Source organism: Myotis myotis, unplaced genomic scaffold (genome assembly GCF_014108235.1).
Source record: "Myotis myotis isolate mMyoMyo1 unplaced genomic scaffold, mMyoMyo1.p scaffold_m19_p_19, whole genome shotgun sequence".
In the NCBI taxonomy this organism is placed as follows: Eukaryota; Metazoa; Chordata; class Mammalia; order Chiroptera; family Vespertilionidae; genus Myotis; species Myotis myotis.
The window spans coordinates 26,210,853-26,226,322 of record NW_023416323.1 but is presented as its reverse complement, the minus strand read 5'-3'; the positions used below and the strand labels follow the sequence as shown (position 1 = coordinate 26,226,322).

Here is a 15,470-nt window from a genome sequence, read left to right as displayed (position 1 = left end):
TTCTATAGGCATCTGTCAGAAAGACAGACAGCAAGCCAAGTGATTATCTTTTGCTCATCAGGGAAATAAACCAACATACAACACTATGAAACAGGATGTTTGGGTGAACAGGTTCCACATGCTGCATTTCATCCAGCAAATAAATCAATGCCACACGTCAAAGGAAGTCCTGGTGCCCAAGGAACATGACTCAGAGCCCGTGCTAATTCAACCCGTGCCATGAACTGGCAGTGAAGCCTCCAAACCTGCAGTCTGTGGAGGAATAAACAGCAGAGGAGAGCTCGTGACTTAACTGTGAGGGAGACCGATGAGCTCAGTACAAAGACGGGCCTGTGAAATAATTATTTCCTAAAAAAGAAGCCACGTTCACGTACTGTCAGTGTTGTCTCAAGGAGACAACAGGAATTGTTTTTCTTTACTTTTAAAATTATGGTAAAATAGCTCTGGCCAGTGTGGGTCAGTTGGCTGGCACTGTCCTGTGCACTGAAAGGTTGCTGGTTCAATTCCTGGTCAGGGCACATAACCAGGTTTCGGATTTAATCCCCAGTTGGGGTGAGTATGGGAGGCAATTGTTCAATCTTTCTCTCTCTCCTTCTCTAAAAATCAATTAAAAAAATGTATTTTTTAAAATTATAATAAAATATACATAACATAAAATTTACCATTTTAACCATTTTTAAGTATATCATGCATTGGCATTAAGTACATTCACACTGTTGTGCAACCATCACCATCACCATCATCCTACCCCAGAACATTTTAAATCTTTCCAAGGGAAAATCTATAACCAGTGAACAGTAACTCCCAGAGAATACCAACTCTTTAAACTGATGAATTTTGATCACAAGTTGCTGCCTGCTTAGTAAGACGAGTAAACAAGGAGTCAATTCAGTGTGAATAGTTAGCACACAGGCAGCAAAGCTTCACTGGAACATGCAAGCCCCAGTAGCATTTTCCATGTGCTACCAAGAGATGGATCAGAATCAATGAGTTGGCTCCCAAAATGGTCACCAAAGACCTGATCCACAGGTTAAGCAAAAGTGGGAGAATCTAGTAGGATATAAGATCCAGTAGAGCCCCAGCTGGTTTGGCTCAGTGGATAGAGCGTCAGCCTGCAGATTGAGGGGTCCCAGGTTCAGTTCCAGTCAAGGGCACATGCCCAGGTGGTGGGCGCGACCCCAGTGGGGGCATGCAGGAGGCAGCCAATCAACGATTCTCTCTCATCATTGATGTTTCTATCTCTCTCTCCCTCTCCCTCCTCTCTAAAATCAATTAAAAAAAATCCAGTAGAACCACTGGCTGGTTCCTACCTTGTGCAAAAACTCCAGTTTTTCCCCATTGTTCACAAGCTTGTAGGTATAGACAAAGCCGCCTGCTACAGATCGGGGGTTCAGTATCAAGTCTTTGGCCACGCCCACCAGCACATACCAATCCTCACCAGTGTTGGCGAACCTGCACACGGCCACACTGCACAGAGAAAGAAGCAGGAGTTAGGCAGCACTCACAGCCCAGAAATTTCCTGTTTCAGCTCCAAAACCTTGGATGCTCTGGACTCCTTACCTAAAAGCAGCTTCATTCTGTTCCAGCTGGACAAGGTCCAGCGTGTTACCCTGAATAGGATTCATCACTCGGATCACAGAGGCCCACTGCCCATTGCCAGCCTTGGGAGCTCCAAAAATGGACTCAGGGAGGTTTTCATTGAGGAATGCTGCTGCCATCTCTGCAGCTAGCTCCCGCTCATCCTCCCCTGCTGCTTCCACCATTTCCTAAATAAAAAAAAAATAAACAAGGAAGAGTTGGTGTATTCAGAAGTGGGTGCTGGGTTAAAGTAAATAAGTAACAAGAACACCTCCAGGGGCAGTCCATAATCTATACAATAGCAAAGTCTGTCAACCACATCAGAATTTCCCAAAATGAAAAGATTAAAGGGAGAGGTACACAGAACAAGAGGAAGAGGGAAGATCACTAAAGGAGAAACCAGTACTTCCCATCTAATTTCCTTTGCTAATTCCTCTGATCTCCTCTCTTCCAGACCAGATACAGTTTTACATGACTGGGGATACTTGCCTTTGGTGAGAAATGATTTCTGGAAGGAGCCGCTGTTATGGGGAATATGAAAGCTATCTTCGTTGGGCCCAAATCCAGGAAACATGTAACAGACTGTTTTGGAAACTCAAGGACTGAAGAACTCTGTTCCAGAGATGGAACTAAATACTGAATAAACCCAGGTAAGTGTATTAGTCCTGAAGTCACAAGAAAACCTCTAAAACCAAGGACTCAGACAAAGGGCTCTGCAAAAAGGACCCGAGAAGAGCCTGGATCTTTAATAAAACAAAGAATAGCCCTGGCTGGTTTGGCTCAATGGATAGGGCATCGGCCTGTGGACTGAAGGGTCCCAGGGTCGATTCCAGTCAAGGGCACATACCTCGGTTGCAGGCTCCCTCCCCCGTCTCCTGCCTGCACAGGCCCTTGTCAGGGCTTGTGCAGGAGGCAACCAATCGATGTGTTTCTCTCACATCGATATTTCTGTCTTTCCCTCTCCCTTCCACTCTCTCTAAAATCAATGGATAAAAATCTTCAGATGAGAAAGAAAAAAAAACGTATATATATATTGTTGATATAGTTGATTATTCTTTGTTTTATACACACACACACAAACACATAACAAAGAATAATCAACAATTACAGGAGTTTAAACTTTTCAACAGTTTCACACAAACACCTTTTTTTTTTTTTTTAATATATTTTATTGATTTTTTACAGAGAGGAAGGGAGAGAGAGATAGAGAGTTAGAAACATCGATGAGAGAGAAACATTGATCAGCTGCCTCTTGCACATCTCCCACTGGGGATATGCCCGCAACCCAGGTACATGCCCTTGACCGGAATCGAACCTGGGACCTTTCAGTCCACAAGCCGACGCTCTATCCACTGAGCCAAACCGGTTTCGGCGCACAAACACCTTTAACCAGTTAACTGCCACAATATTTTGAATTTAATTTAAAAAGGTCTGGCGCTTGCGTCTATAGAAGCTTATGGCGTACAAATGGTAAAATTGAACACTGAAGGTCAGTCTCATTACCTCTGCCATCTGCTGCTTCCTCTGAGCTTTCGTGGCCTCAGTGTAGGCATTGTGGTCAGTCTCGATGATGATAAGGTTGTTACTCTCAGGGTGAATGACAAATTTCCTGGGTGTGTACTGCAGTGGAAAGGCTACTTGATTAAAGACAGCACCTAGCTTCTCCAATGCCAAAATCCTACGTCAAAAAGAAAGGGAGTTAATAGGCCACTCACTCAGAACCTACAAACTGGTGTTGAAATGGTCCGTGAGTGGTCACAGCAAACATATCAATCCCTAAAGCTCTAATGCTGGCATTAGACAACATGCAATAACAGACTTCTCATCTGGAAGATTCTGTGCAGGAGACAAGATAGGGAAGGGCTCTCCACTTTGGCAACAGCCCAGCACTGTATCATGACAATTCTAGTTTTCACCAGTGAAACTCATATTAGAACCCTCATGTGAAATTTTTTTATCACTCCAGTGATGAGAAGTTAAAATTTCTTTTTTATTACCAACAAACCCTGAAATAAAGAGCACCAATTCCAAAATTATTGTGAAGCACTGCAATTACCTGGAGATACGAGGTATTTGTGCTGATGGTGTTTCATAAAATAAATGGCCTCCTGAACCTAAGCTTTATGAAACCCATGAATCCATTGTGAACAGCCAATAGTTATAACCAGGACACCAACAACATGGGTGGCATTAATAAAGGTTAAATAAAAAACAAAAAACCTAAAACTTAAGTCAAACTGAACAGGTTATTTCCCAGCCTGCAATATAAATAGTGCTCATTCCAACATTATCAGCGTAAACTACAGTCTGTCAACTTGTAAAAGGCCTAAATAATTTCTATTGAGGTTAAAATTTAAGCTGTAACAATGCAAATGACAAGACAGAGTGAGAAAAGGTTATGAGTGATCCTGCTCTAACACTAACCCAATGGCACTGCCTAGAAAACAAGAAGACTGAACTGTACTACAAAAGTTTTAAAACTTGGCCCTAAAAGTCTAATCAGAAGCTAAAACTCCAAACACCGAAACTTGGCTACCAGGTTCCTAAATCCAGCGCCAAATGAAGGTTTCAGTTGCAACATACTAGTTGGCTCTTTTGCCATCTCTTCATAACTTTTTCCAACACGTTGGCAAAAGTACAGTCCAAGCCCTGGGGAGAAGGCTCCCCACTGGGCTTCAACGGTGAGACTCTCTCACCTCAGGGTGTTGGTGGAGATGGCCACAATGCCTTCGGGACACTGTTCAGAGGCGAAGCCAGATGCAAATTCCAGGGTCTCATAAGATAGGGGGGTGAGATGGAAACGAGATTGGTAAGAATAGCTCAACCATGAGCGGCTTGACATGGCCAACACCTGAGGAAGGAAAAAAACACCAAGTAAGTTTGGGAAGAACTCAACCTAGTACGCTGAGCAAACACCCTATGCCCAAATTTTAGATGGCAGAATATCCAAATGAATTTTAGAAACCTAAAGTTACCTTAAGAAAAAGAGGCCTAACAGCCTAAGTGCCCACCAGCAGATGAGTGGATTAAAAAAACTGTGGTACATCTACATGGTGCAATACTATGCTGCCGGAAGAAGGAAGGAACGCCTACCATTCCCAACAGCATGGATGGGCCTGGACAGCATTATGCTAAGCGAAATAAGCCAGTCAGAGAAAGATAACTATCACATGATCTCATTCATTTGTGGAATATAATGAACAACATAAAGTGATGAACAAAAACAGATCCAGAGACAGAGAAGCATCGAACAGACCATCCAACCTCAGAGGGAAGGCAGGTGAGTGGGAGGGGAGGAAGTAAGAGATCAACCAAAGGACTTGTATGCATGCATATAAGCATAACCAATGGACACAGACACTAGGGGCGGTGAGGACACAAACGGGGGGCGGGGGGGAGGGAAGAAATATGGACACATATGTAATACCTTAATAAAGAATAATTTAAAAAAAGAGGCCTAGAGAAGAGGCAGGATGGCTTACTATTTGCTGAAAGTGTGGAATCACCCAATCTCTCTGAGCCTGTTTCCATGTGTATAAAATGGAAATACTATCACAAGGCTGGATAGTTGCAAGGATTAAATGCAGTAACAAGGACAGCACAGTACCAGAAGTACTGATATTCTCAGCTATAAAGGACCTCTTTTACATTACATGGCAAACTATGACACCGATACAAGGCTGCTCATGGGTAAGTAGTACCCTAGATCGGAAGTATTCATCCAGCTAACGCTCACTCTGCTCAATTTGCCCAGCCTGAGGGCTGAAGGGATCAACATAATCAACTCATGACACAGTGCCATAGAACCCGCTAGGAAGCTCTGGATTAAGGGACCCTAGATTTCCAACATAAAATAAAATAACCAAGATAGAGTTAATGTCAAACTAACTATGTACTGGTAAATTAATGAAAGTACAGCTTACACCAAGGGATTTATCTTACTGATGCTACTAACATCCAAACATGCTGCCTGGCCCTTTCATTACTTACTGCCTCCTGGCCTTGCATCCGCACACGGAAGAGTTTCACAGGACGGGACCCCAGGTACCTAGTGCGGGTGTCAGACAGGTCCCCAGTGACAGGGTCCAGGACAGTTCTCAGCAGCACACCGTTCTGAAAAAGGAGAGGAGTGGGTTAAGCCTACCCATGATGAAAAGTTCCCTTGGCCGCTTTATATTAATAAATTCAAAGCACATGGAAGGAAATGACTTGGTTTAAAGAACATCCTAATAATCAGCCAACAAACCATTCATTCATTCTCTCACGAAATCACTCACTCAAGTAGTTACTGAGCACATACTAAGTGAAAAGCACACTTATTTTTCACTGCATAGCCTTAAAATTTTTTTTACCATGTACACTTAATTCTTTATAATTTCAAAATTTATGCTGTTAAAAATACCATCTCCCCTAAAAATAGTAAGACTCCTAAAAAAAAAAACAGCTCATTCAGGTCTAGGGCAAGAATATTCCAGGATGTGGGGTCATGTTAAAAAGACAAAAGAGCCAACTTCAAATGGGAACTCCCATTCATTTAAAATGAGGTTATTTAGCATCCAAGGAAGAAAAAAAAAAAAAAGATTGCAGCAGTTTGAAGCACAAATATATAAAAGTCTGCAAGTTCATATGTTACTTTATAAAACCCCACTTCATCAGTCCTCAATATTATTATGGCACCAACTCCTTACTCTGGAAATTGGATGAGCAAAGAAAAAAAAATTAAATATTTATTCTTTCCCTGTATGAACTGTATTTCAGAGTGAGCAAACTGTCTTTAGAGAAAAATTCCAGCTAATTAAATGAAGTATGAAATAGAAAATCATCATTTCCCAACCCTACTGAAATCAACAAATCGAGGCAATGTGTATCAAAGGCTGTTGATGGGGGGGCTTCTACACAAATAATTTAAAATAAATACAAGCACTCTCACATCACTCATAGTGGGACAACCAGATGCCAAGGCCTCCTGATAGGACATAATAGGAGTGAACAGAACCACCTATAAAATATCCTCTCCCCTCCCACACACAAATGAAATCCAAATCTAATCAACCCCTGATCGATGCTATCCAATACTATAGTCAGCAAGCCACATGAGGCTAGTCCAACTTGAGTTGTGCTAAGTGTAGAAGACTAAATTCCAGATTTCAAAGACTTAGTCCAAAATAATAAAAAAGAAAGAATATACAATCTTATTAATTTTTATATTGGTTACAAATGGAAATATTTTAAATATGTTGAATTAAACAAGACATTAAAATTAACTTCATCTGTTCCTTTTTCGGTTGCTATTGGAAAATTTATGTTACATAAGAAGCTTACATTATATTTTTAATAAACAGCATGGTCTAGGACAGTGATGGCAAACCTGTGACACGCGTGTCAGAGGTGACACGCAAACTCATTTTTTGGGTTGATTTTTCTTGGTTAAATGGCATTTAAATATATAAAATAAATATCAAAAATATAAGTCTTTGTTTTACTATGGTTGCAAATATCAAAAAATTTCTATATGCGACACGGCACCACAGTTAAGTTAGGGTTTTTCAAAATGCTGACACGCCGAGCTCAAAAGGTTCGCCATCCCTGGTCTGTGATCTACCCATTACTTTGCAGGAAACAGGATAGAAGAACATTAAATACACAAGAATGACTGGAAAATCCAGAAGGTGGGAATTTCTATAAAACAAATGATCTGGTTTCCTAAAAAATAAAAATATGGATGGGGCAATTATGAAAAGAAACATAAAAATATAGATCAAACAAATACAAACTTTGCACAGCTTTATGTAGATCCTGAACAGAACCAAATATAAAGACATTTTTGGAGAAAAAAGAAAAATTGGAACATGGACAAGGCAGAAGATGACATTAAGGAATTACTGTTGGATATGCTTTAAAATACCTCCTCCTCCCCACCCCAAAAAAAGAGGATGAATAGATAAAACAAGAAAACCCAAAGATGATAACTGTTAAAAATCCATGGGTACATAGAGGGTCATTATAACTTCATCCATGTTTGACAATTTCTAAATTAGTAAGTAAAACTAAAAAGCAAAAAGTACCTAGGCTAGATTATTCACGTGTTTAAGTAAATAATCATTAAAGAAAATGAAAAGTATATGGTCAAAAAACCCGACACTGCCCTGGCTGGTGTGGCTCAGTTGGTTGGAGCGTCATCCTATTCTCTGGAACAGCAGTCACCAACTGGTGGTCCGTGAGGTCCGAAAGATTGGTGACCGCTGCTCTGGAAGGTCACAGGTTCCATTCCCAGCCAGGGCACATACCCAGGTTGGGGATTTTATCTTCAATCAGGGTAAGCATGGAAGGCAACTGTTCGATGTTTCCCTCTCTCTTTCTCTCTTCCTGCCTCCCTCTTTCCTCTCTCTCTAGAACCAATGGAAACATATTCTCAGGTGAGGATTAAAACAAACAAACAAAAAACCCCTGACACTATCTGATCCTTAAATTCCTGCTTTTCATGCCAGGAAGAGCTCAGCTGCTTTGATAACAGGGAACACTTAGGAGTCCTTTATTGCTAGTGGACCCCTTTATGAACTGAGGTAGTTTTAAAAGCCGAATACAGGTGAATCTTGATGACTCCACCTAGTTTTGACCCAGAGTAGTGAAGGCAAAGCATTTTTATCAAATACTCTTTGTGAAAATACTTTTCTCTAATCCTTATTTGTTCTAACTAGAGGCCCAGTGCACGGAATTCATGCACTCGGTGGGAGGTGGAGGGGTCCCTCAGCCCAGCCTGCGCCCTCTTGCAGTCTGGGAGCCCTCGGGAGGATGCTACAGAGGCGGGAAAGGCTCCCACCACCACCGCTGCACCGCTGCCAGCCATGAGCCCGGGTTCTGGCTGAGCAGCACTCCCCCTGTGGGAGTGCACTGACCACCAGGGGGCAGCTCCTGCGTTGAGCGTCTGCCCCCTGGTGGTCAGTGCATGTCATAGCGACAGGTATTTTGGCCGTTCGATTTGCACATTAGCCTTTTATTATATAGGATTAGAGCTGAGAACAGTGGAAACACAGAGCAGCACCATTCACTGAATGGTAACTGAAACCATGGGGACAGAAAATCCCCATATTGGACAAAGGAGTGCATGAAACCTAAAGGAGGCCTGCCACCAACAATATGCGCCCTCTGGATTTCTTACCTGTAGCCCAATATTCAGGTATAGGAAGCCAATAGAGCCCCTCTCACCCAACTCATCCTGCTTCTCCGTCCCACCCATTTCCACGATACACAAGGATTCAGGCTGGGCTGGGAGAGCCTGCATGCTCAGAGGTTGCAAACAGTCCTATGGGAGAAAGAGAAAAGAACATGGGAAATGACTAATTTTGGAAAAAACCTACCCAGAGAAATCTAATTCTAGGAGTAAAAAACAATCTGAGGAGTGAGTTCCAAAGGGGAAGTGGATTACTAGCTAAATTGAATCTTAAAATAAGCTCTGCAAAGGATCATGCTTTCCTCTTTTTGTCAAAGTGGATAATGGGGTTAAAGTACATAAGCAAAGGTCACTTCCCCTAAAAGTCATCTAAGGCCCTGGAGCCAGCCCAAGTCCTTTTCTGTAAAAACATTCTTGGGGTTGTTTTTTTTTAAACTATAAAAGAGAGTCAAGGGTTTAGCCAAAGAAGTGGTGAGCAGTCTCAGATTAGCATCTTTAAAGCACTGCAGATGACTTCTGAAATGTGCCACTGTGATATCCAGAACAACAGAGTTCAGGGTTCAGCACAGCTGATCTCGGAGACAGCCACGGGGAGTGGGCCAGATGCTCAGGTTCCAACTGGAAGATTCTTGAAGTGGAGGGTGACACTCACTGAGGGGTCCAGGGAGATGATTCTGACAGTGTTGTCTACAAGTCCCACAGCCAGGAAGCGAGACCGCTGCTCTCCGGGAGGCACATTGGCCAGACTCATGCACACCACATCTGCTGACATCTCCTTCCGCTCTGTGTACTCGTTCAGCTGCCCTGACTATAGGCGTGAAGACAAGAGAGGTCACAACCCACTCCAACTCACCCCCAACCGTGGACTCAGAAACTGGAGGAGGCCTTTTAGGTTCCTTTTTGCTTCCTCTCACTCCTCTTACTATAATCAATGATCAAGCATTTCTCTACTTGAGATTCTAAGACTGAAAACTATGGCAAATATTTGGTGGAAAAATAGAGTGTGAAGGGCAGGAGAAGCAAGTGTTTCATTCATAAGATGGGGTTTCATAACTCCAAAGAGAATTAAGACATGAACTTACCCACCTCCTACTCCCCCATAAAGTGCCAAATGGGCTTGTGGACACTTTCCCTCAATTCTCTTTCTTGTGAATATAACCTAGATACCTGGACTACAACTCCCATCTCTACTTCTGGACCCTACACAAGTCCCACAGTAAATAATAAAATAACATACGGGATCCATCTCAAAATAGACCAGCTCTCCTCCTGTCAGGGCAATTACTACTTGTCGCTGGTTCACTGCACATTTCACAATTGTTTTCTTTCCAGGGGTCTTCCACTCATTGACTCTCTTGTCTGCTCGGATGTGCCGAATGCCATCAGGATACACCTGGAGTAACAAGAAAACCTGACTTTAGCAATCTGACACATTGCTCAGCATGTTGTCACACTTATCAGATCTGTCACTCCTGTCAGATCTGGAGCCACTGCATTTGAAGCACCAGCTGAGTCAATGACAAAAGAGCTAATAGGCTACAGGCAAGGTCAGCTTTAAAAAAGTTCATATCTTGCACTGTCTACTTCAAAGAAGTTTAAAAGCTCATTAAGGTAAATACAGCAGCCTACATAATGAGGGCAAAGACAGAAGCAAGTAAGGTGAGCTCTCTGAGAATCCTCACCTGCACCAAGGCATCATCTCCTAACAAGGAGCAGGACAAGGTGGGAGTGGTGCCCAGGAACCCAGAGTCAGTCACTTCTTCCACAGTCTCTCCGATAGACAACACAAGTGTGGCATTCACGAAAGACACAATGATGTAGGCATCAAACTCATCTGAAAGAGGAAAAAGAAAGGAGCTGGTTAGCTAATAAGTTATTAATTACACAGCCAAATGAGACACACTAAGTTTTCTCTTCAGAAACCTTCCAAGGCACTTCTATGTGTAGTCACCACACACAGTCATGTGACAAACAGCACAGGATGATCCAAAAGATAACTGAGGGTCTTAAGAGCCTACAGGTATACTTAAATGCCGAAATACATTGAGTAGATACGCCCACTTCTAATACCTCTGAAAACTAATAGTTTCTTGAGACATTAGCTGGAAAAATGCAAGAGGACAAAGCAAGGGAGTCAGTGGCATGAAGAAGTTTTGAATACAATGCTTATATATATTGAAGCTAAACTTATTTGTGCCAGATGCCAATCACAAGCTATTCTTAAAAAATACTCCTTATAACCAGGAAAGATGCCCACCCTCTTCCAAATGAACCTTACATAGGAACATAAGACCTAACGAATAAAACAGATTACTTAAGCCTTCATGAGACTAAGTCATCCTAGGGCTGGAAACTGAGAACCCTAGTATGTCCCAATAGGAATGATGTAAGAACACTAGATAACCAGGAAATAGGGAGGGAAATTGTTTATACTGTCATCCTTAACCTCTCTGGAACACTAGATAACCAGGAAGTAGGGAGGAAAATTGTTTATACTGTCATCCTTAACCTCTCTGGAACACTAGATAACCAGGAAGTAGGGAGGAGAAATTGTTTATACTGTCAGTCCTTGACCTCTCTAGTTTTTCACTATTTAAAAATACAACTACTCCGTGGTCATGAGCAATCCTATTAGGATCTGCTTTCCACTTAATGAAATGTAGTTGGATAAACAAACACTAATGATTTTCTCAAGGAAGTCAGAGGACCTGAGGTATACAGGCAACCTCAAGTTTCCCATGCACATCCCATTGTAAAAGGTCATCCATTTCCCATACATTCTACCCTACAACATAAAACAGTTTTTGTGTATCTAACACATCTGGCATACATGTTAATAAATACTAAATGAGGGAACTTTTTTTAAAAAAAAGAGTTGAGATTTTCCTAGTTTACATTTGAATTTTCTCTATCAATTCCCCCTTTGGTCCCTCCCACAGAAACCAGGTAAACAAGGGACAGAATGACAGGTAAACAAGGCACATTAGGAGTGGCTACCTTCCTCTTAGCAGAAGCAGCTACAGTACCCTTTCTGCCCAATTTGAGCGTTGGTCAGAGTTCAATGACATACTAGTAAGTTTGATCCAACCAAACCGCAAAGACATGATCCTAAGGGTTCAGCTGAACTAAGATTACTGGATTAGTTCAACAGAATCAGTGCCGAAACCGGTTTGGCTCAGTGGATAGAGCGTCGGCCTGCGGACTGAAAGGTCCCAGGTTCGATTCCGGTCAAGGGCATGTACGTGGGTTGCGGGCACATCCCCACTGGGAGATGTGCAGAAGGCGGCTGATCGATGTTTCTCTCTCATCGATGTTTCTGACTCTTTATCTCTCTCCCTTCCTCTCTGTGAAAAATCAATAAAATATATTTTAAAAAAAAAATAATAATAATACATGTGAGTACTAACTGGGTGGCTGAAAGGTAAAAATCAAAGATTGTTCCCAATGGGTGTAATCTAATGGCTACACAAGGAATCCAGAATAAGGAATCAATTTCCAAATCATAAGCAGCAACAGTGGACAAGCAGATAGTTGGTTTTATTTTATTTTCTTATAACTGTCAACACATACCAAATGTTTTGGGGACACCTTTTAAAATAAAGAGCTATAAGACAGCTCTATTCACATTCATAATATGAGTAATGACACAGTTGTTCCTGAAACGGGTATCTCAATCGTGTACAACAAAACCATAGTCAGTCTCCACACGACACCAAACTTGGAGGCTTTACGCCAGTGGTTTTTGAACCAGAAATTTCTGGTGTGCAAAAATAACAAGAATTGCTTAATTTTAACATTATATGAATATTGTGTCCTTTCCCACATTCTTATTACCGAAATCTAATACCTTAAAAGTTGTGCCACAGCAAATTAAAGTAAAACAACAAAAAGGCTCAAACTAGCCAGGATTTCCGGTCCTTCCTTCCGTCATGAGGAAAAGGGGCTTCCAGAGAAGAGACCATACAACTTTTAACTTACAGGCAAGAGAATGGGGGAAGGAAGGAAGGAGGGCTACCTGGGTCCTTATCTTCCCTCCGACCCAAGGCCCCACTGCTCAGATATGAAATAGAGTTGCTCAGTGGACTTAAATGTGGCAATTCAACATTTGGGGGGCAATTCAACAAGCGGTAGAGCAAGGACTAATAATACCTGAAACCTGCTTAACATCACATTTTGTCAACATATCCATTACCCTGTGAGTATTAAGCACACTGTAACCTCTACCTTTTCCATTTTACGGGAAGGAGGACCTGCAACAGATTAGTAGCCCTTGTATCTTGAGGCTATAGGTTAAAAGTTGGAGTTCAGAACAAAATCAAGCTTCAATCAAGGCAAATTACTACAAACGATAAACATCCAAATTGCCTTTATCCAAGGGTTGCAAGCTTCATATAGAACCTGTTCATCCCTCAGTGAAGAATTCATTAGGGTATAAGAATGCACCTTTGCCTCAATTAAATAGGGCTTCGACCTGTCTGAGCACAGCGGAAGCATCCCAACAGAGGATGCTTTATTCTTCTTCCCCCTGCTAAGTATCTGAGGCTCAACAAGCAGCCCATTCGAAAGGCTAAGGTGAGGGACCATCCAGATGATTTAAGCCCCCCTCATTCTTATTTTATATTCAGACTACTCAGTGTTTGTCTTGCCTCATATTACATTAAAAAAGGGGGTGGGGGGCTTTCTCCAGGACCTGATCATTCAGTTAATATACCTGGAATATACAAAATTTCAAGGGAGAATTTGAAGATAAAGTTTTTAAGCTACAGACTCTTTCAGCTTAAAAACAAATCAGTCATATTTTCCACTTTCTGTGGAAGAAAATAAGACAAGTTGATTCCTGCCTCAGACCATTTACTATACAGGCAGATGGGTATGCATTATTATTATGCACAAGGACATCCAACTGCAAAGTTACCCTCTGAGAGATGCCATCAGGGCAGCCTCAATATTTTGTGTAGGTCCCTCTCGCTGGGTAAACTCTAAGACCCCATGGTAGACCCTAGCAGTAGGTACACACCTGTGGTGATCAGCACCTTCACCAGCCACCTGTGGAAGAGAAAAAAAGGCTTGGTATTGGTAGTGTGCATCACCACGTACCAGCCATGGTTAGTAATTGCCTGGAAGATTGCGGCATGTGAGGACATGTGGAATGCTCACTCAACAGTAACCTGGGGTATCTGGAAAGAGAACCAACAGACAGAACCTGTCCTGTTTTCATGGGTGATAGCCCGAATTATGGTTTTTCCAAAGAGTAAAATTTACCAAGATGTAGTCTTTCCCTAGATTTTGACATTCAGAAGAGAAATTTTTTCAGCTACCAGTTCCACCATGCACCATACTGCTTAACACTAACTTCTCAAACATTGTCCAAAAAGCCCATTCCATCCTCTAACCCCTCCTTGGCAACATGCTTGTGCCTTTCATCACATCAGAACACACAATAGCTTGGTATATTTATCTTCTTAAGACAACAAGTGCTCTGAAAATAGGGACCTATCTTTATTGCTGAGTACATGGGGGCACTCAAGAGACTGCAGGATGAGAGTATAGAACTTATCCTAACAAACCAGCAAGAATCACCAACTCCCACTGCAGGGCCAGTCAAATGAGCAATGGAATTCAGGAGACAGGGCTTGATAAACTATCTTGGGACAGTGAACCTTAATAAGGTAACTTTTAAAAATGAAGGTAACTTTTCAGTAATTGTAAGTCTATTTAAAAACCGTTTAAGAAGTAAAACAAACAAGAGGGGAAGCACACTAGTTTTTATCTCAAAGGAGCTTTCTAATTTGAACAGTCTAGGCCAGTGGTCGGCAAATTGCGGCTCGCGAGCCACATGCGGCTCTTTGGCCCCTTGAATGTGGCTCTTCCACAAAATACCGACTTCTGCGCATGGGCCACAAAGTTTCAATCGCACTGTACGTGCGTGCCCACACGTGGATTTTTGTGGAAGAGCCACACTCAAGGGGCCAAAGAGCCGCATGTGGCTCGCAAGCTGCAGTTTGCCGACCACTGGTCTAGGCAATGTTTTCAAGAGCCATAAAGTCCATCAGCTACCAAGCTAAAGGTGAACATCAATACTGACCAGTTTCTTTATGACATTACATATAACAGCGAAATCTTTAAAATCAATTGTCTAAGTATCTTCTCAGCTAAAATGAACCTAATTTCCTATGCACCTGTTTTTTTCTCAACTCAGACTTGATTCCAATGCCAATATAAAAACAAAATCCACCAAAATGTGTTTTCTGCTAACAGAAAAAGGTTTCCTTCCTCCACATTTCCTATTTTCCTTAAATTTGTTCCACACAACCAGAACATCTAAGTATCAGAAATAAGTTCAGCTGTTTCTTGAAAAAGCTTTGTACGCTGGCCAGGGTGATCTCATTCACTAGTCGTACAGTCCTAAGGGAACGAGAGCGAAATGAGGTCTAGGAATAGAAATGAACTCAAAGTAAATAAGAGGGAAAATGGGAATTTTTGTCTAGGAACTCAGATTCCATCTCTCCTCTATTCCTTTCCCACTCATTCTAAAATTCTGATTCCAATCAATCAATTTCCGCTTTCCTTAAGCACAACTACACCCAAAAAGCAGGACTAATTAACAAGCTTTACCAAATCTAATACCTAGGATAACTGTCAATTTCACTGTGGTTACAGCACAATAGAAGAAATGGTTGAAGACAAATGAAGCAAAACCTTTCCCTCACACCATACCGCT

The 15,470-nt window shown here is 41.9% G+C and overlaps 1 protein-coding gene across 4 annotated transcripts in view; it reads right to left on the bottom strand.

Moving 5' to 3' along the window:
* SF3B3 (splicing factor 3b subunit 3) overlaps positions 1 to 15,470 on the bottom strand; it is a 43,817-nt gene that overhangs the window by 7,689 nt on the left and 20,658 nt on the right. For 3 of the 4 annotated variants that reach the window (XM_036346956.1, XM_036346955.1, XM_036346954.1), the window contains exons 12-20: positions 10,432 to 10,583; positions 9,987 to 10,142; positions 9,402 to 9,557; positions 8,738 to 8,881; positions 5,569 to 5,691; positions 4,275 to 4,429; positions 3,082 to 3,256; positions 1,561 to 1,766; positions 1,311 to 1,467 (exon numbers count right to left, since the gene is read on the bottom strand). In XM_036346956.1, the coding sequence (XP_036202849.1) occupies positions 1,311 to 1,467; positions 1,561 to 1,766; positions 3,082 to 3,256; positions 4,275 to 4,429; positions 5,569 to 5,691; positions 8,738 to 8,881; positions 9,402 to 9,557; positions 9,987 to 10,142; positions 10,432 to 10,583 (1,424 nt within the window). The remainder of the gene's footprint in view (positions 1 to 1,310; positions 1,468 to 1,560; positions 1,767 to 3,081; positions 3,257 to 4,274; positions 4,430 to 5,568; positions 5,692 to 8,737; positions 8,882 to 9,401; positions 9,558 to 9,986; positions 10,143 to 10,431; positions 10,584 to 15,470) is intronic. The other variant, XM_036346957.1, reaches the window with a different exon arrangement.